The sequence below is a fragment of the Geospiza fortis genome, unplaced genomic scaffold, assembly GCF_000277835.1.
Source record: "Geospiza fortis unplaced genomic scaffold, GeoFor_1.0 scaffold186, whole genome shotgun sequence".
In the NCBI taxonomy this organism is placed as follows: Eukaryota; Metazoa; Chordata; class Aves; order Passeriformes; family Thraupidae; genus Geospiza; species Geospiza fortis.
In genome coordinates, this window is record NW_005054331.1 from 4491816 (window position 1) to 4514177 (window position 22362).

General features: G+C 34.6%; 1 protein-coding gene across 1 annotated transcript in view; it reads left to right on the top strand.

The window, feature by feature from the left end:
• CFAP54 (cilia and flagella associated protein 54) overlaps positions 1-22362 on the top strand; it is a 125988-nt gene that overhangs the window by 66250 nt on the left and 37376 nt on the right. The window contains 19 exon segments of the mRNA XM_031057539.1: positions 914-1048; positions 1534-1630; positions 4075-4164; positions 4808-4934; positions 5665-5758; positions 6546-6685; positions 8233-8451; positions 8856-8992; positions 10710-10858; positions 11522-11749; positions 11957-12180; positions 12290-12425; positions 14008-14122; positions 14665-14817; positions 15350-15547; positions 16416-16503; positions 16940-17146; positions 18666-18732; positions 20555-20737. Coding sequence (XP_030913399.1) covers positions 914-1048; positions 1534-1630; positions 4075-4164; positions 4808-4934; positions 5665-5758; positions 6546-6685; positions 8233-8451; positions 8856-8992; positions 10710-10858; positions 11522-11749; positions 11957-12180; positions 12290-12425; positions 14008-14122; positions 14665-14817; positions 15350-15547; positions 16416-16503; positions 16940-17146; positions 18666-18732; positions 20555-20737 — 2787 coding nt within the window.

The following is a 22362-nucleotide window of genomic DNA, read 5'->3' on the forward strand; positions in this document are numbered from 1 at the left end:
CGGGGCGGGAGCCCACCTTCCCTGCCATATAGGAGCCAGCAGGGATTGTTGGTTCAGACTTGAGCTGCAGGAAGCTCCTGGCCCCACAGGCATTGGCCCCAGGTGAATGCTATCACAGCCAATAAAGCCTATTAGAAGCCTTGAAACCTTGATTAGGTGTTTGTTTGTTATTGGATTCCTCAGCTAATTGACTGCCACTTATATTGCTGATTTTTTCCCCTTAGAGATAGCATTTCAACAGGATAGCATACAAAATAGCAGAGAGAATGAGTGACTTGAAAATGCTTCTCATTAAGGCATGGTATATGTTTTTCTTTTGACTTACAGTCAGGTCATGTACTGTGTTTATCCTAAGGTAGTCTGTACACTTATTTAGGGTCACAAAGGCAAAGATCCTAATGTGAAGTTAGCTTGCACATAGTAGAAGCACTTGGGCCTTTTGAGCTCTGTCTAAAGAACATAAAGCCATCGAAAAACATTCGCTACACTGTTAATTTATAAATTTTGCAATTTAAAAATAAATTTCACCAGTCCTTTCAATACAATTGGGATTTAAAAATGTGTGCTTGATACCAGAGAGGCAAATGAGGATCATTTAGGTACCCTTTATGCTCTTTGATAGCAGTACTGCCTGAGAACAGGGAGAGTGTCAATCACAGCAATAGATACTTCTGGGTAAATCTTTCTATTCTCTGAGGGATAGGCTAGGCAGAATAGAATGCATAGATAACATCTGCAATTCCAATTATTTTACATGTCTACAGTCCTGGGTTTTTTATTAAAATAAACTTGCATATTGAGTAATTAATTTATATTTATAATATTCATGCATTTTGACAATTAGAAGTAGACCGTATTTAAATATTACATATAATGTAAACAAAAAATTGTATAACTAATTATTCTTTTATAGGTACTACATTCATGGAAAGAGTATGAACTTTCAGTAATTATCATTAACTATGGAAAAAAATTGTTGATCTCACCAGGAGTTTCACCTGGCCAGTCAGGAGATGTGAAAGCTGAAGAAACACGCACTGGCAAAGCAGTAAAAGTAGTTGCTCTGGTTTTTAATTTTTATTTTCTCTAAATTCTGTATTCTATTATTTTGAAGACTAGATTTATTTTTTTTTTAGTTCTAGAATCATAGAATGGTTTGTGTTGGAAGGGACCTCAAAGATCATCCAGCTCCAACCCCCAGCCTTGGACAGGGACACCTTCCACTAGACCGGGTTGCTCAGTGCCCCATCCAGCCCAGTCTTGAACGCCTCTAGAGACTGGGAGTCCCCATGTTTGACAAAATATGTTGTGCTAAAAAAGTCATGAACATAATTTCTATTTCATCAGAAAAGAAAAATAATACAATATTGATGAAATATTGTATATTATATTATGTACATATATTGTATATATTATCTCTATTATAAGATATAGATTTAGAAGTCTTGTGATCTAAGCTAAATTCCACTACTGACAAGCTGGTTTTAGTTAAGTTAAAGCTAAGCTTTCATAACAAAGCATTCAATATTTCAGAGACGTTCCTCAAGGGCATCCCATTTAGCTGCAATGGCAAAAGCAGCAGAAAATCTAAATTCTCTTGAATCAAGTCTACTCAAACTGACAGAAGCAGGTGGGTGTACTGTTGAAACACTTCTTACCTTTGCCTATGGAGTTTTCTATGGTTTGTTTGAAAAAACTACATTTACTGAAGAAGTCCTTTTATTTCTTATATCTTCCATGATGACTCAACCAAAGCAATAATGATCTTGGTAATGATCACCTGGTGATGATGTGTGTATTCATATTTTTTGTAATTTCCATTGGAACACTCATTTCTTCTTTAAAAGGAATATTCCTTTGCGAACAGTTCTGCAAATATTTACATTCTTCCAATCTGTTTAAATTGGATTACATGTTATTTAGGCTTGCTTTATCTTCTTATATTAGAAAATGCAGTTGCAAAGACCACTGTCCATTTATAGCTTATCTCAATAATCCACCAATGCTAGTAGTAATGACCACTGCAAGAAATTTTAGTGGAGAAAACTCTCCCTGAAGAAAATTAACAGAAATTGTTCTTTTTGTGAGGGAATTGCATGCATGCTAGTATTTAACTACCTTTTACCTTGGGAATGAATAAATGTATTTTAAAATATCTTGGAGTCTGGATCAAGCACAATAATTTTCTGGCTAATAATCCTGTCAAAGTTGGATGAATTAACAAGTAAGAATTATAAAGAAAATTTGGTTAGAACTTAATCTCAGAGACACCACTGATTTGTAGTCCTTGTACTCCTTGGAGCCTGGTGGAGTAGTATAGGTTGGAAGGTATTTATTCCTCTTCTCAAAACACTATAGCTCCTTGTCATCTTGGCTGTCCTCTCAACTTTGCTATGTTGGTGTCTTGTGCTACAGTGCCCAAACTCAGGCACAGTAACCTAGATGTGGTCTCACAAGTGCTGAATAGAGGGGAATAGTCATGTCCCCTGACCTGCTGGCCATGCTGTTTCTAGTATAGCCCAGTATGCTGCTGGCCTTTGCTGCAAGACCACACCCCTCATGTTCTATTTATCATCCATCACCTCTGTTCATGCATTTGTTCAGAAGAAAAAGCATTCTTGTGAAAAATAGGATAAGGGGTGATGGAAAAATGCCATTAATCTGTACAATAATTATTCATTTTTTCTCACATTAATGCTTGAATTCCTGCAGAACAAGTCACATAAGGAAAGAATTCTGTAAGTTAATTGAAAATCATGTTGATTACTTAATAGAAAGTTAAATTAATAGATTGATCAGTTAGAAAAAACACACATTTTGAGTAGCTGGCAAATAATTGATCACTAAAGTCTGCTCTGTTGTTGAAATAGCCTATTTGTCAGTAGTTTCAGGATATAAATTGAGAAGAAGCCTTTTGGTGTGGCCATGCAAAGCTTACAGCTGTCCTTACAAATATGTATTCATGATTTAGGACAATGTGCACACCGGTAGGGCATGCTGTTAAAAACATTTTGGAAAAAGCCTTGTCATAGGAAATCCTTATAACTGGATCAACACTTAGTGTTCCATTAATGATAGTCTACAAGAAAAATGGAAAAGAGCTGAATCTGCTTCTTTCAAAAGAAGAGAAAACCAAAATATTTCACGCTCAGTACAATTTAAATTCTGAAATTTCAAATATTTTCCCGTTAAAAAAAATTGGGACATATTTTTCTTTGTGAAAATGCCTATTTGGAGCAACATATTTTTGAACTTGTCAAATGGGAGAAAGGGTGAAGCACTAAGAAAGGGTGTCCTAAAAAGAAAATTTTTAAAAGTCTGCTTTTCCTGCTGGCTGTCCTACTTAGTTGGACATTATTTACATTCAACAGACCTAAACTGTCTGCTCTCACTGGAGATTTTAGCTATTGATCCACAATTACAACTGGTTCCAGAGTGCATTTTTAATCTTGCTTTTTTCAGGGATTTGCTGCATTGATATTTTTCAACCACAGGACTTGTCTAAGCACAAAATTTGTAGATTATTTTTTTTATTAAGGAAAAATAACAAGCAGTATGTGTAACATTGTTTTGGTGCTTGTCAGCTGGTAATGTTTAATCAGCTGTTGTGTTCAACTGCCAGAAGCTTGAATCCAGATTATTGTCCTATATATTCTGTATACTGCTCATAACTGTGTATTCTATATAAAGTATATTATTTATAGAATATAACTGAATTTCTCTACATCTATTTTTGTAAATATTTAGCTTAAGAAAAACCTCTACCTACTTATATTATCCATATGCAGAGCATGAATGTAAGCATTAGTCAATAGCAGTATCATGGGATCAGTTCTTGCTGTATAGCCTTAAATACATTTTTGTCGTGTCCTTTCTGCACATTCTTCTTCACATATGATTTTCATGGCTCTTTGTTAGACCTCTGATGAACTCCAGACATCCTCTCTCATGACAGTGAGAGATTTAAAAGCAAACTCTGTGCTAGAGAAGGATTTTCTTGTCAGTTATAAGTGGAGTCTCTATTGTATATTCTTACTGCTTTTCATAATGGATTTCATTTGGTTATTGATGCAGGTCCTGGAACACAGCTTACAGGAAAGGAGTCTCCTTTGTTACTCTACCCAGTAATTTCATGTTGGCCATCAGAACGTGCTTATCGAGAAGGTAGAGTAGTTGGTGTTTATATTAATTGTAAGGGCTCCTTTACTTCAGAAAGTTGCCAGTAAAGCAATCTCATTCTTGCTTGGAATAAGCTCTTGGGAATGTTACCTTCATTCATTTGGTTCTCAAATATACAAAATCAAGTGAAACATAGCTTATAAAAAGTTCTCACTATAAACACGTCGAGAATTGAATGCAACCAATTATTTGGGTGTTCATGCTAGGTCTATAAAATATTAATATTTTAAATTGAATCATGTATGTTTTCTAATAACCTTAGAAACAAGTAAATTTAAAAAATGTGCCAAATTTTTCAAAGATTCTCTTTGTATGGAATGTTCTCTTAAAATTGAGGTACCCCATTTCAACATGAAATTATTTCACTGGAAGAGGAATTCACAGAAATCTCTGTCTCTATAATGTTTGTAATTCTAGGAGTGTATTAAATAGAATGAGCTTATGATTCTGGATGCCCAATCAGAAGAAGCATTTAGCAACTGCCATTGTGTATCCCTGATTTTAGTGTCACTATGAGTACACAACATGACATAAATAAGTGCTTTGAGGCGTACGTAGCTGTAATCCTAGCTGACTTCAGAATTCAGTTACAGCATAAACACCTGTGTTATTTGTTACTTTATTGCAGTGCTTAAATTCAAAGGCCACACTCGTTTCCTTGAGTTCTTCGTTTACCTTTTGCACAAAGTCATGAATGAAGAGAAGTTTCAGAGTGTTCTGGAGTGGGCAGAGAGTGTGGAAAATAACTTGAAAAGGTAGATCTCTGTTACAGTAGTGGTGAAAAACTACTGCTTAGGCTCATGAGAGTCACATTTGCAAAAGAAACTCTAAGTTGTACCCATTAGAAGACCCTTGAGGAGTAATTTCCCTGACTCCTAGTCTGCAGATGTTCCATGAACATGGATTACACAGGTATTATTATGGGGTGGTGGCATAGCTTGGGAAGCTATGATGGGTTAAATCAAAAGCAAACTGATCAGTGCCTACTATAGTGTCAAAAAATTCTGTGGGGAAAAGATAAATAGAGCCAAATTGTAGACACTTACCTGAGAAGATCCCGTTTTTAAAAAAGCACATCAGTATTTCTAAAATATGAAAGGCAAATAATCAGTGAAAATGAGATATATTTTAGGGAACAGGAATTGTGGTTACAAGAGACCAAAACAATAGGATGTGAAGAAGTTATTTGCAAAATTCTGTAATATAATTTGGGTAATGAAGAAAACTATTTTATTTTACTAGGCATTAGGAAGGTACTATGGTTGTTACTCACAAATTCAGATTTCTGTAATAAACTTTGAAAATTAACACTTCCTATTTTCTTAAGAGGATGAAGAAAAGAAAGTCTTTTGAATTTAAAACTGCAAATGAAATAGGAATTGCATGATGTGCTCTATATGTTCCCAAAGATAATCTTTTACTATGAAAGGAGTTTAACATGATGATTATTATGATGATGATGATTTTAAAAATATTTTTCATCAGGAGGAATGAGAGCTTCCTCGGTACTGATGGAATTTCAGCACAAGCAAGATCTCTCACTCTGGGAGAAAGCACAAGTGCTGCAGGAGTTCAGAAGGTGAGTTTTATTTTTAAGGAGTTGTGTGTTTTTACTGGGTAGCAATACCATAAGAACAAAATAAGTTTTCAAAAATTGTCACATAAAAATCTCATCTAGAGACAGTTTCTAAAATTTGGGATACAAACTCTAGTCCTCAGCTGACCTCTGCACTTCTAAAACCAGGAAGAAAAGTTGGCATGGGATTCATATGAAAGACCAACAATTGTCTAAGTACAGTACTTATTTTTGTGAGTAATTTTTCGTGGTTAACTCCTTGTGCAGATGTTCTAATTGCACAGTAAAGGCTTTTTGTTCAGAATTAATTTAAAATAAATTTTTGCTTTTCCTGGAAGATACAAATAATCTTAATGGATTTGTATTATTTTGCAGGAAGAGCTTTCTCCCTCATAATCCTCTAGTAATGTTGAAATACTGTTAGCATCTGAGATAGATTAGGAAAAGGGTTTTTCTGTCTCTGTTTTTGCACTGCAAAGTTTTACTGTTTATAATATTAGGAAAAGAACTATCATTATTTCTGTGATGAAAACACTGGTATATGAAAGAAAATCTTTAGGGACCTGGCTGGCTTCTTTGTGTCAGGCATTTGACGTGTACTTTCCAGAAAAATGGTGATGTTTTCTAGAATTTTTAAGTACTTCTTTTTCTGACAACAATTTCCAGATTTTTTTTTAATGTTCTGTTCCTATGTAAGCCAAACTGCTCTATACCCCAGGTGATTGATAATGTAGGTATAAATAAGTATTTGAAGTATATGTAAGATTTTGATGCAAGATTTTTTTTAAAGGGAAAGAATACCTCACCTTCAGGAAAACCAAAGGCATCACCTTCAAAGAAACCAACAAAACAAGCTGTGCCTCAGAAAGGACCTCTCAGAGAGTATTTAATGAAAAATCCAGATGTAATGAAATCTTCAGAAGCACAAAAGTAAATGAACACAGTTTTCAGCCTCATGTACCGAAAAAAATAGTTTGAAATTTAGATTACAATTAAGTGTGTATTTTAGTTTTTGTATTAGAGCAAAGACACTAATTTCTGCACAGTCCTCTCATTTTTCTGATGTAGTTTAGTATAAAATTGGTTTCCACTCCATGAAACAAAATCTGTTGCATTTCTGTTTAATAGCTGTTAATGATTTCAAGTTTTTGTATTAATAATCAGAGATTGTATTTGAGTTTTGTTAGCTTGAGCATGTTGATTTATCAAGGTGGAAAAGCTCTGATAATCTGTATATTATAAGGCTTTTCAAACTGTGTTGGGGAGTTTATCTGTTACAAAGCTAATACAAATATTTGTTATTAAATAATTAACTTAGTAGTAGTAGTTTCAGAATGATTTTTGTGGTCCTTGTGCTAGTCTTTTTGGACTGTCTGTCTTGTAGCTTCCCCAAAACTGTTTTTGTTTAAAAAAAATATAATTCACCTCTTCTTTTGGCAGGTATTTGTTTATATTTGGTTAACTTGCCAATAACTTTAACTTCTGACCTAAAAGAATGTGTAGTACTCATAATTTGGTTCTTTGGTCACTTATGGTAATTAGCAAATAGGAAACTATAAATATTTGCACATAAGCAATCATGTAACTGATTCTGGAAGTGTTTTAAATAACCTAAAAAAAGTTTCCATATAATCTTCTAAATATTTACCTAAACCATCCAAAAATGTTATTATTCCTCCTTGAGAGAAGAAACCCTACCTTACGTAAAATGACTTTCATGGCTTTCAGCAGAAGAGAGGATGTTAAACCTATCTTGGGTTTTTATCAGCTACTCTTTTGTGTCTTACATAACAGTAACGCTGTATAATAGAATCAAAATTGTATGTGGTATACTATTCTGCCCACATTTTAAAGGTGAAAAACAGGCAGAAAAATAATTTAGATTAATAAAAGAATCAGTTTACAGTTAATTTTTAAAAAATGAGATTTGGTTTGAATACAGCATTGTATGTTTGTGAAATAATACAGATTTTTTTCATCTCTCAGAGAAACCTTAAAAAACTTTGGCTGGAAAGGCAGGCACCCAGATTTGAAATACCATGTTCTCTTCTTACTGGATGTGCTTAACTACCGAAGCAAAGCAATTAAAAAACCCCAAAATCCAGATTTATAGTATAATAGAAGACGCTCCTGAATTGACTTTGAAGCACATTATATTTGCTATAATAATCTGTACAATTCAGGGACAAATAACTTCAAAATGATCTAAACTCTTTAAAGTACTAAGACAATTATCTTATAGAAGCTGGTAAAATATAAAATGGGATTTGTTGTGTGTTAAGTGCACGTAAAGAGGGAAAGCACAGTTGCTTTTCTTGACTAAACCAAAGTCTTTTATTTAGAAATATGTCATATGCTTATGCATATTAATCTGGGGATATGCAAAGGAATATTGGTGTATCTTTACCAGGGCTTTTTTTCTAGAGCTTCAAGAAAACAGAGTTTCATTTTTTGCTACTTCATATGTTTTGGTTTAGCAAAGCCAAGGATAAATTGAAGAAATTAGCTCATGAAACCTTAGTGATGCTGCTGACTAAATATGTAATCCGAAGTCACTTTTGTCAAATGTGTCTTGAAGAGATGCCCTGGAAGTCTCAGATGAATATCTATCTGGCCCTTGCACACTACCACCTATTTAAAAAGAACCTGGAAGGGCAATATAACATTGGAATTAGTGGTTCACAGCATCTGGACAGGTACATCTTACTGCGCTATCAGTGATTGCTGTTAATAGAGATTATTGTGTTATTGCTGTTACTGCAGACAGATCTGAATTACAATATATTCATATGAACAGTTCAGCTTTCAAATACAAATTACTTGTTACTATGTAAAAAGTTTTGCTTTCCATCCTGTGGACATCAGGCACAGTTTTGGTTGCTAAATTCATTGGTGAGATGAAAGCTTTGAAATACACTATACTAAGTTATTTCTTGGTTCCTTATAACATTTGGCTATCATTCATTGTGTCTTATTCCTGAAGCTGCTGGAAAGGAATCACTTCTGAGACACTGAATTTTGTGTATGTACATAAAAATTCTTTTTGATATCATATGTGGAGGTTTTTTTTGTGTTTTCTTCTCTTTCGCCCATTTTGCAGTTACGATATTTTGGATCCTGAGATATTCTCATTAAACAGTTCTGGCACTGTATTGGCAAGGGAAGCTGCAGATGATAACACAGGAAAACCAACTCCTTCTCTCCTTGAAAAGTCAGAAGAGACTGAAACCCAAACCTGTAAGAATTTTTATTGGTGCACAACTGAAATCAGTTTCAACTTAACTTTTTGTTTCTCTTGATTTCTGTCTGTCTTGACCTCCATCATTAGTTGTCCACATCACCTTTGGATAAGCAGTCAGTCATGCCGAGTTAATAGAAGACATTTCTAGGTTTCAGTTGTTCTCCAGATTTTTTTGGCATACCTAGTATAACAGAAGTCATAGTAAGTGATGTGGCATATCTAATAATTCTGAGTTGTTTAATCTATTAATAAATATGTTACATTTTATCAATTAGTTATTCTTTATCCTATAATTTATTAGTAAATTTGTTAGTTTAAAAAAGAACAATGATACTAGCTTTAGGTTTGCAGGTACCACACTACCTACACGTATTAAATTGATAATATTCCGAATGATTCTGAATGCATTGATAATTTCTTTCCGTTTCTGAGCTTTGTAATTGATAGGTAGTTTCCTTTACATTTCCTAGCAGGTCAAAATTTCCCTGGGTCGTTCTGTAAGTAGTTTTTAAAGTTATAGACTGAAGCTTATTATTATGTTTCAAATTTTAAGTAGAATTTAATTTTCCTTCTCTACTGCTTTCTCCCCTGTGTTTCCCTGTGTCAGAAGCTACCTCAGGAACAATTTATTTTCTCCCACTTTTATTTAATTTCTCTGTCTTTCACATTTAACATTTATTATTATTCTAGATATTTTTAGTCTATGAGGTTCCAACAGGAGCCAAAGGGCTCCTATCTGTGGGTAATTGTGAAATGTAGGACTTTGATTTCCTCAGATGTCAGTGGTAGTGTACAAGTCAGCACAAAGTCTGCATAGGCTCCAGAAGTTCAACAAGTAATCACAGGCCTGGTCTTTTCAATATCTCTTCAGGGACACATTCTTGCCACAGCAGTAAAGATCAAAATTCTCCTGTCTTTCCATGTAGGACTTCCTTAGGTAAAATCAGCTGTCCTCTTTGCCTTCTCCAAGGAGGTGTGACAAAAACTAGGACATGAATTTCTCTGTCTCACTGGTTCTCTTTGCGACAGCCTGCTTTTACAGAAACACCTTTGCCTTGATGCTTACCAGTCACTGAGACACACTGAAATTGGCTGAAACATGATACAAGTCCTCTTTACTATCTCCTAGCATTTGCAACAGTTATGATTAAAAGAGTTATGTAAAATGTGTAGTTTGCCATAGAGTTAAAGTATTATATAGGAATTAGCTTCTGTGTGAAACCTATAGCTCAGATATTACCATATTCCACTATCATGAACCTTTGCCTTTCCCCTTGGGGAATGTTTGATAGTGAATTAAATAATGAAGGAATTCTGCACATACCACAGAATTTATCAGAAATCCTCCTTTCTTCCTAGCATCTCCTTTAAGAGGTTTCTGTTTAAGAAAGATTCTTGCAAGCTTGCCCGGACATTTCTTGTTGTGGTGATTTCTTCCTAGAACTTAAATGAGGATTGTGTTTTGATTTTGAGGCTGAAAGCTATTTGGTACCCATTAGTATTTTGCTCAAACTCGTTTTCATCCCAATTCCTAAGAAAAAGAATTTCATATTTTAAATATCATAACCTTACAAACATGATAACCTTAACATTGGCATTTCCTAACATTCAAGTATTTAGCTGCCACAGGAAAATCCTAGCTGATTGGTTTTCTCTTTTTTTTTTTTTTGAGAACTTCAACTCAATTTTAACAAGGGAGCTTTTTGTTTTCAGCTACAAGTAAATCTCCTAAAACCAGAAATAAACAGAGTCGAACTCCTCGAAGTCGAACAGCAAAGACTGACAAACAGGACCAGGTTCCATCAAATGCCCTTTTACTGAAGCATTTTACAAGCATCTTCTTGCATTTGAAAAGAGCAGTGGTAAGATGTGGTTGGTTTCTTATTAAACTATATATTACTAAGTATTAGTAATTAATGCATTAAGCATGTCTTGCAATACTTACTACTTTTTACTTGAAAATACCTCAGAAAATAAAAAAAAATCACTGTTTAAAAGTAATGTTTTCTCATTTTCTGAAAAATATCCAAGTACAATATATGAAATGTCAGCCATATCACCTGTCATAATATATATTTCTATAAAGCATTCAATGATTTATGTAATTGTTCTCTTTTCATTCTACCTTTGTAACTTTCCTCCTCATGTTTGTTAAATTTTTCTAAAAATACTTGTAGATTTAACTTTCTCTTTATAGGTCTTAGTGAATCTCACACTAGAAACAGGAGAACCAGTGGTTGAAGGGAAATGCAGACTAACTACTCTTCCCATAAAACCTTCTAACCACAAGTAAAAGCACACATATAGGTGGTGTGAATTTATTTTTATTTCTTAGTCTCACACCAAAACCGACAATTAAATTCAAGTATAAATTAGTACTTCTATGAAAAGGTAAAAATTAAGGTTCTGTAATGCCTAGACTGTAATTGTGAAAGATTACTTATGCCTAAATTTTGCAATAAAAGAATGAAGCTTTTAATTTCTGCCTTTCCAAGGTATAGTTATATTTTGAATGGTATACACAGGTTCTTGCTCACCGTGGTGGCCACTGGACATTGCTTCAAAATGCTTGTCGAGATCTTTGGAGCTATACTCAAGAATTTCAAGTGATTGCTAACCAGTCACATTCCCATACGGGTGCATTTCCCATCACCTGGGATCTTCTTTCCAACACCATCTGGTTGCCATTTTATTTTGCATCAGACATGATCATTGATATGATAATTGACCTACAAGCAAGCAGTTCTCTTAAGGTAAAAATTATTTTATTAAGACAACTCTTGATTATCACATTTTCACTAGAGAGAGTTTTCTCTTTCTTGTATTATATTCTGGTATCTTCAAGTTATTCCCTGTAACAAGTTTTTTAGATGATTACAGTACTTTCTGATCTCTGTAATTGATTTTGTCCTAAAAGCACATTTGACAATAACAGGTATAATAATGTTTCTTCACTGTAGATTGTGGATCCTGAAGGAGAGTTTTGCATTCCCAGTTGTTTAGGAGGTATTGTGGATGAGAATGGTGGTTCTAGTCTTCATCCCCAGCCTCCCATGGATGATGTGAATGTGGTTGACCTGAGGTGGATATGTAATCTGGTTCTTAAAACAATAGAATTGTTATATCACATGAAGAAGTGGGAAGCACTGGTACACATAGCTGTACAATTTAACATATTTACACAGTAAGTTATACCAACTCTAATAAAAACTAAAAAAGTTAACATTATCTAGTTTAATATACCATTATATTGCTTAATTACTACACTTTGGTTCTGGTTTTTTTTTTTCCAGTGAGAGGTTCACAGAACAAGTGAGTCCACTGCTGGTGTACGCTCAGAGGCAGCTGCTGGAGAGGATACAGCAGTTCAGTGGCTCAGATAGCCATGAATCTCATTTCACAAAGTATCTGTCTGATGATGCACAAAAGGTGAAACACAGATTTCTCTTTGAGGCACTGACTCTTAATGTGAGCTAAATGTGGAAAAGCACTCTCACTGATTGGCTTGATATGCTTTCTGATATGTTCCCAGATAGTCAATTATAAGAAATTAATGAACACAATTGATTGAAGAGCATGAAAAGGATTGTATGACATGATACCAAGAGCAGCAGGTGACCCAGAGGACATTTCTTCCATGCACAACATACCCATTCCCTATTATAAGCCCAAATCTAATTTCATGTTATTTCTTGATGCCACTCTTTTAACCTTAAAATATTTATTTGGATATTGCTTTGCTTCTGCATTGGAGCACTGCTCCTAAAGTTAATAAAATTGATTTAAACCAAACACAGACAATGTCAGTTAAAAAAACTTTAAAAAAACTTGATTACCACCAAAAGAAACCCTAAGCAGCTCAGCAAGTTCCTCTCATTAAAATGCAAGGCTCTATATATTTGCTAAACAGTGCCAGTTGGAAATTTTTCATTGAATTAGCTATTAGAAATTAGAGCTTCCCATTTTTTTAAAATGTAAGGTTTATTTCTAAGTTTTGCTGAAGTCAGTCTCACTGATATTTTTAGGATGTTTCTATCACTAAAGTAAAGAGAAGACTTGAAGGAAAGGAGGGGGAAGTGGGATTTGGAGTACCAAAGTGGTTTGTTCTGAACAACCACATGGACATGGGGTTCAGGAGCCATGGTCTTGCCACAGCACAGTGGTGCCCAGGGCCTGCAGGGACTCTGAGGGCGCCCCTGGCTCACAAGGGCAGCTCAGGAGCTCTGTGTTCTCTGTTCCTGCTGGCTCTCTCTGGCCTGGCCATTCAAACATGGTCCTTTGTCTATAACAGGACACCATAGCAATCACCTTCATAGTGCTGGTAACTGAGCTGTGGAAAAGTAATCATAGTTTTGAAAGACAGCTAATAGATTAAGGACTAGTGTTAGCTAATAGTAATAAGGATTTCAGGTAAGAAATTTGGAGTTTATGGTTACATTTCATAAATAAATGCCATTCAGAGAATTCTAGAACTAGTTCTGTTGGTCCTTCTGCTTCTGAAGTGGTGTAACTACATTAGCAAAATAAAAAGTCTTTTGTGGATTAGTCCTTTATAGAAGTCTGGAGGTTTGCTTCTCTGCCAAAGTTAGGCTGCTGTTGTTACTTGCTTAGAGCTATTTTGTACTTCTGTATTTAGCATTCCATTGTGTTTCCCAGGCAACATGTCTTTTAGGCATACTTAGTGACAGGTTCAGTGCAAGCATGCAGTCATCTGGAGAAAAAAAGGTGGAATATTTGCAGAACATCAAGGAGTTGCTAATGATTATGGCAAATACCAAGTAAGAGACAAGTTTAGTGCAGTAACTTCAAAACACTTCTATCCAATATTTAGGTGTGAATGTTTCGCCTCTTGCTGACAAGAGTACTAGTTATGGGCCACGGGTGTCTTTCTTAATTAGTCCTCTTTTTATTTTGTCATGTGACTGAGTATATAGATATTTAACTGTAAGAACTAAATGTTAATTTTTCTTAATATTATTCAGTTCTTATGAAACAAATCCTGCATTTTTAGATGAGATGCAGAAACTACATAGGGTACAAATTACAGCTGCCTGTTGCTCGTTCTGCCAGTGAAGGGGTTTTTCCTGGATGCTTTCTCAATCCTCCAACGAATAATGATTCTGCAGGTCAGAGCACAATTCAGTATTGTGTGTTCTCTTTTCTCCCAGAGTTTTGTCTTTGTTTCATACTGACTTTTTTTAATTCTGTTTCCTTTCCTTATAGTCTTCCACTTCTCCTACAATTTGTCTTTTATTATAAATGGAGCTTTGTCTTCAAATTCTTGTTCTTGATATTTTGAATAGATTGTAATGTTGTCAAGATCTTTCAAAATATATTCAGACTATGTCTGAAAGCAGAGAAAAGCAGGTGTCAGATAACCTACTGCCTCTGAGGGAGTGTGGTGGTCTTGGTCCAGCTTTCTTTGTTATTTTTGGATACCCAGCAATATACCCATAAGTTAGTGTGAATCAGCACTGTTATTGACAGAATTAGTGTTCCTAGTGGTTAATAATTTGCTTTAATTAATAAAGCAACAGGAAAAAAGGGGAATATTTTAATATAGTTTTGATGTTATGAAAATGTTCAAATATATTTTACAGGCTGATTTACTAACATTATTTATTTACATATTACATTTTTTTTCTCCATAATTATTAATTAGCTTTAGATCACAATCAAGCAAAAGCCCTAGTTTCTGTGCCTCTTGATGTGAATGATACACTGAAATGTTTTAAAGAAACTCTAGAAAAATCCAAATACCAAAGCAGAGCACTGAGACACAGCAGGAAACTACTTTCATTATTTCTTGCACACACACAAGGTGAGTGCTTCACTGAAGTGTTTTGCCCTTAATAAAGTGTATATGCAGTTAAAATAGCAAAGAGTGAAAGCAACAGATTTTTCTAAATTCAAGCTTTAGTTACTGACAATTAAAAAAATATAGAATATGAAGTTAAATTTGAAGTTCTATAAGCACAAACTCTCAGCCTTATTTCCTATGATTTGTCTAATAGTTGGATTTTTTTTTCATACAGCGGTGTAACCTGTCTGTCTGCAGCCATACCTCTGTCAGAGACTGACTGGTAGATCTTCCCAAGTTTATTTTCACTAACAGAGCACATACACTTTGGTTACACTGACCAATGAATTATGTCCAATGAGTTTAATTAGTAAACACACAGAATTAGAGCATAGGAAACCAAATCGAAATAGAGTACACAGGAATTTTTTATTACTTTGATTAACATGGTTTGGAAATATTTGGGGTGCTAGAAATATAGCAAACTGATCATATAAACAACTGATATAATCATATAAACAAACTGATCATATAAATCACTTTTCCTATCTAGAAAATGCTGGAAGAGCAATCAGCAGTCATATCTCTTCAAGCAGGAAGCTGAAATTTAGCGCGGTAGATGAAGTGATATTTCTACCAACACCGTGTGACCTTTCTCAAGAAAAATATAATTTCTCCAGTATGGTTGAGGGAAGACCAATACCAAAGTCACACCTTTCAGTAATTATATCTTCCTATGAACAAACAATAGGTAATTTTTTTTCATAAATTTCTGCTTGCAGATAAAAAGTAACAACATTCTGCCTATCTATGTTTATGTATGTTTATTCCATTGGTATTTTTCCTCTGTCAGACAACTGTAACTGTCCGAAGGCTGGTTTGTAGGAATGTACAACCTTCTTCCTCTTGATTGAGGAAATCTGCATTAGATCCTAAACAAGCCACTAGTTGGTTCATAATTGTTATGGTCATCTCATTTTATGAAAAAGCATTACTTCAGTGGTGTTATGCTGATTAATCCCCAATTCAGAATTTGATAGAATGTTTAGCAGATTCATTTTAATTCCATGACATTTTTTTTTCCCTAGCAAACAGACTTTAGATTCTGTGCATTTGGATATGTGACTTAGTTACTTGGGTTCCATCTTACGTTCTGGTATGGCTTTACTCATACAGTCACAGCTCCTGATTTTGCTGTATGACTAAACAGGTCAAGTGTAGTAGCTCTAAGTGGTTTTATTTGCAGCATAGGTTCCAAAAATGTGTCTGTGAGAGTGCTACTGTGCTGTATGCAGGTAGAGTTGTTTAGCAGGGCCAATGACCTGCTTTCCAGTTTATCTTGTGAACAGGAAGACATTTGAGAGGCCTGGCAAAACAAAAATACAAAAGATTATGTAAACAGGTCCATATATCTTATTTTTGCTTTCAAAGTTAGTTGTAATAAGAAATGGTACATTTGAAGGTAAAATATACAAGACCAATAAATTAAAAAAAATATTAATGCATTGAGTTATATGTGAATTCATGTCTACTCATGCTGAATTTGTGCAAGGTTTGGTAACCTTTTTAATGATATGATAATGTGGTTTTTTTTTTAATTGATGAAAAATAAATTACAGGAATCCTTGAAATGAGTAGCCAGAGAGACCTCAAGGTACAGGCTCTACATGAACTTGGAAATCTTCACTTTTATGCTGGAAATAAAAGGTACATAGTTACTGGATTAAAAAAGAGCACAGTTTCATTTTTTTTAATTGTCAGTCCTATACCTCTCAACTGTCTTGTAAGTTCTTGTGCTGTCCGTTAGTTCTTTCATCTAACTTACTATTAGCTGTATTTTGAGAGGGCTTTTTCCTATACATTATTTATTTTTCTTAGCTACCTAATCGCCATTAAGCAAATTAATGTGATACATTTTTGTGTTTTTAAGAAGTAATGTCTATGGCTTGAGGATTTAATTTGAGTCCCAATAAGTCTCTTGACCAGGAATAGTATCTCTTTTTTTTTGTGTTACAGAAACTCTATTTCAGTTTTTGACCCAATCAGAATTAGTTAAATCTCAGGCAATAAAGAAAAAATGAAGCAGGTCTTATCTTCCACTTTGGAAAATGTCAGCAATATGATGGTATTTTTTATGTTACAGAGCTGCTTTTAAATACTGGTGTCAGTCCCTTGATGAAACACTCAACATTGCTGATGCTCTTAACACCTGGCAAGAGTTAAGTTTTCCAAAAGATGCTACAGACTGCTTTGCAGTTGGAAGATCAACTGATATAAGTGAGAAATTTCTTTCTCAGGCTGGAGTTTGGGGATGTTTACATGCAGCAGTCCTAGTGGCTAAGATAGCTCAGTAAGTATCATACCCTTATATGTATTTCTATCCTATTTTAAACAAATTGCTCATCCAAGATATGAGGCAACTTCAAATTAATTAAAAACCAATAATGAGTTGTTATAAAAGGACTCATCAAAAGCAGAGTAATTTTTCCTTTCAAGGAGAAATTTGCTTCTTTGGAGAATATTGTTTTTTCCCTTTTCTAGAGTGCTCATCTTTGATCATAAATGCAGCTGTATGTTATATGGAGAGATCATTAAAAGAAAACAAAATGATAAAAAGTCATAAGTGCAAGGATTTTACAGTCATATTGATTTTCAATCAAAATATTTCATTTTCCAAGTTACTGCACAGATTAATATATCTTGAGGTCAGATTTACTGCCTAAAGTACTGGTTTTCTGGTGAATTAGTACTCAATGAAATTTGAATTACTGTATAAAAATCTACCATCAATAAATATTTCCATCCAGTACTCCTTCACTGCTGGTAAAACACTGTGAATGTAATTCTGAGCTGTTCCTCAATGTACTGTACAAAATATAAATCTAGAAGTACCCAAGGTATCATTAAATGACCTTAGATACGCTATAACCATGAAAGGGCAGAGTTTCATCTTTGAGTAAATTGCTTTACCTGTGAAGCAGGTTGTATTAATAGCACTGTAAAAGATAAGCCAAGGTAGCTTTGCAAGTAGTAGCATGGGTATTTCAGGATGAAGTGGCATTGCCACACTTAGAATTAGCACCCAAAAGGAAAAGGAATGAATTTAACTTACAAATGACATCTCTTCTAATTCAGAGCTGTGGTTCAGTCTTGGGTCCAGTTAGGTGAGACCAAGTGCCCAGCTGCCTTTACAGGTCTTTGTGGCACCTATTTGCTGCACTGGATACTATCCCTTTGCTGCTAATATGTCCATTCCAAACCCTCAGGTGGTTCTTTTGTGTTTAGACCTGACTTGGGCTGTTAAATATCTTTCTCTTGAGTTGCTCTTTCTACAACAACTTAGTCATAGGCTGTAAAATGCAGATGAAAGGATTCTAATATTGAAGTAAAGATTTCTAGGATTGTTAATCATAGGACTATCTTGCTACCAGGATGGTTTAAGACTCTGGTGAGGAACTGTGTGGGAATCATTACATTTAGCTAGACACCTGCCATGTTAAGCTCCATGTGTTACTTATCTTAGGCTTCCTTTTTGGAAAGAAATACACTTTAAAGTGTGAGTTGCCTAATCTGCTTTATCTTTTTAGTTTTGCATGAGATGGAATTTGCACTTAGATTGCTTGTGTTTCTCCTGTAAGTTTGAAGATAATCTAGACAACTCCCTTTGTCTACATATGTCTTTGGTCAAAAGCTTCTTTGCATGGTGTGGCTGAGCACCTATTTAAAAACAGGCAGTTGTTTTCAGTAGGAAAAACATCTAAATTGTGTTAGTATTATTATCACATTAGACTAAAAATCCAAGGATTTTAATAATTTATATTGATGAGTACATTAATCATTAATATTTCTTATTATTTGTTGTGCTTTAGGTATATAACAACATCAAAGATAAGATTAAGAACAAAATACAGCTATTTTTCTGCAATCCTTTTTAAGGTAAGAATGCAATTTCAGTTCATATTCATGAAGTTAACAAATTGCTTCTAAAATGATCCTCTGTTAAAATAATTCTCTTTTTGTTTTGGTTGTAAAGGAAAAATGGAGATCACAGGTAGTTGACAATTTATGCATATTAGATACAATGTTTTTATTCTTTGTTTTTTAACATTATTTCTATATTATAGCCTAAAAATTATCACTTCAATAGGAGGCTAGAGTGTCTCAGAGAGAAAATACTGAAAACGGAAGATGACTAAAACATTTGATAATCAAATATATTTTTCTTCTCTTGAAGTATTCTGCTCAGGAAGAGCTGGATGGCATCAACAACAGCAGAGTGCTGTCTTTTGTATCTGTAGAGTCTTCACAGATTGTCTTAAATTTTCAACCAAGAGCACAGACTCTTTAGAAAAAAGCAATTTTTGAATATTTTTTAGCACTGAAAAACATTATTTTGTAATACTAAAATCTGAACTCTATAATAAGTTTGCTCTAAAACCAGAGGATATTAAAAATGATCCTGTTTCACTCACAAAGAATATAAGATCATTAAAATTAAGTTTGCAGACTTTCAGAAAAAGGACCTATAGAGAAAAAACCCAGTGTTTCAGTTTGCTTTTAAATGGAAGTTAAGAGGTCAGTTTCAAAAGTAGCACAGGAAAAAGAACTGCAAGTATTCTGCCAGTTATACTCTACCGGGATCGATGATTACTCATCCCAGTGCAGCTTCAGGAAGTTAGCTGGTTTCTTCCAAAACCAAGCAATGTCACTGTCTGATACCTTGTGTCATGATTGTGACTGTGCGACCTGTCCTAGGCCACATTGGAAAACTTATTAAGTTCACCAAAGGGAGAACAAGTTGAAGAAACAAAGGTAAAGGAGAATTTTTACTTGCTTCTAGCACTGTAATTGCTGAACAATTACAAAGCTGAACAATGGTGGTTCCTCCTTTCGACAGAAATGGTAGCAAGCATTTTTTCTCATTGTATAGCAGTAGAAATAATTGCGACTTGACTGAAGTGGGTCTGATATTAATTGGGATAGAAGCAGCTTGCAGGGTGATTGTCTTGAAAAATATAATCAATTACTGTCACTGCACTGCAAGAAGTTCAAGCCGTAATTTGTTCCTTGAATTGGAAAGCTTTTATAACCTTGTTTAAATTCCACCTCTGGTGTAGGCTTTAGGCTTGTTAATATCTCCGATCTGAGTGTAAATGCAAATTTCTCTAGGATATAATTGTTAATTATACCAAGATAAGCACAATTGGGAAGGAATATCCAACATCATATACAGTGTTAGCATTCTTCCCTTTTCAAGAGAGAACATTTAAATTATTTCCTTGAATTTCATATTAGTTTTTAGTTATATGATTTAGGCCATGCTAGCTGACCTAGTTAAAGGTGGAGCTAGAGTGAAACAAGCTTTGAACTGGCTTTATAGTCAGCAACTCTCCCAGAAATGATTAAATTTCATATTAGCTTTAAGTTAAATGATTTAAGCTGCATTGACTGATAAGCTGCACTACCTGACCTAGTTAAAGGTGGAACTAGCTTTTAACTGGCCCTAAAGTCAGCAACTCTCCCAGAAACAATGGGAGGCATGCTGTCCTTAAACTATTTACAGCTTGTTTATTTCTCCATCAACTTCACACATAAAGCATTTTTTCTAGAAATGTATTCAATATTGTGGCTGGAAACAGCTGAATAATTAAGGCATTGATGGAGTTGTGTTTATGAAGTCATTTATGAGTTGAAGTTTATGGTGTCTCACTAATACCTGTACACCTTTTCACAAAGAATTCATTGTTATTACTTTCAGACTCTGTTTAGAGCTTCTCTTCCACATCCAACAGCTGACTGTGACTTTGCACAATATGAAACAAATATTCTTATTCCTGGTATTGACCTGTTCTCTGATCGCTACAGAGCTGATATCTCTACTGTAGTTGCAAGTCTGAATTTCATTATGTTTGAACTACATTGTGCGAAACAAAATTTAATAGTAAGTATTTGTTTCTGGTCTGGAAATGATTTTTAATACACCTAATCTTACTTTCTTGTGTGGGCTTACTTATGAGATAACCTCACTAGCAAAATACCCCTATGGCTAGGTTCTGTGGCGCTCAAAACAAGTATAGCTTGCTGCATACAAATTTCAGAAAACACAGGAAAATTTTTTATCCTGGAAGATGACAACTCATGGTTCGTTTAGCTTAAGCATTTTAGAGGAAATTTTCTATTATATGCTATTTAAAATACACTCTACAGAAAAATACTTTAAGTGCAGTATGTCCAGAATGCTTTCAATACTTCAACTTCCAGTAGATAGAAGTCTCTTTTGCCTTTCTCCTTTCCATGTTCTCTTATTCCTCTGTATTTTTATTGTTTTCATAACTTCCCTCCTATGCTTGTCATATTTCTATTTCCTCCATTTAACGTCTGACCATTTCCACTTGAATCCAGCTTCCTTCAAAGGAACATTAGAATAAATAGATTGAATTGATGACTAGTACTGAAAAAGGTGCAATACTCTCTCTTTTCTAGTTTGGTCCTGTATGCACCAGCAGGATTTCCTGTCAGGTGATTATTTTATACCTCTGTAAATCAAGCATGACAGAAAACTCTCCATCTGAAAAAGTGGATAGATTTTTCCTGCTTTGATGAGTTGAATCCACTTATGACAAGGTCCTACAAGTGGCAGAGCCAGTGCCAGGGAAGGGAAAAGATTGCAGGGCTGGCAGCAAGGAGTTACAAAGGTTAGGAGGTACAGATGGAAGAGGAGTTAGACAGGAAGAGGCAGAAAGATGTTACACTTTTTTTTTTGTCAGCAAGCCATTTTTTGGATTGATTTCTTTTGGAACTTCAGGTTAACTGCCATTGTTGCTTTTTCCCATCCTGCATTACTGGAGTTCACTTTGTTATTTAGCTTTGTGTAACTGTCCTGGCTGTGGGAGATCCAGTAAAATCCAGGAGCAGACAATTACCTGGAGGCAGAGGCACTTAATTTGACTGCTTGTTTCACATGGCCATGCACATCTTTGATTCTTTCTGAACTTTTGCCAGCAGAATATAGATCCAGTTCATGGATCATGCTCAAAGCAATTGCAGTTTTCGCTGAATGAGACCTTTGTTTCCCCTGAATGCTTATTGTGTGGGAATGTTTTGGATGGTGGGCGCTAAGTTGATTTGTCACTTAAATCAAAATTCATCAAGATTCAAGTTTTATTAAAAATAAAACTTCAAATACTAATTTTGTCAGACTACTTCAAATATCAATAGGAAACGGTATGGGTACAATTAAAACATTTGCCTCAAGTGTTTGTAATCCAAATTCAGAAGTATTAAGCTACATTATGAAAACTTTAAGTGAATTTGACAAAAATCTGTCCATGCTGTTAGCATTTTCTAAGCTTGGGGACATTTTAAATGAAGAAAAATGTAAAAGCTGAACAGTAATTAAATTTTGGAAGTTCTTTCATTTTCAATAAACACATAAACCTGTTAGGAAAGAATTTGCTTTTTCTGAAATATTGTATAACAATAGATCATAGAACCATAGAATGTTTAGGTTTGGAAGGGACATTTAAAGATCATCTAGTTTCAACCTCCCATGCTAAGGGCAGGAAT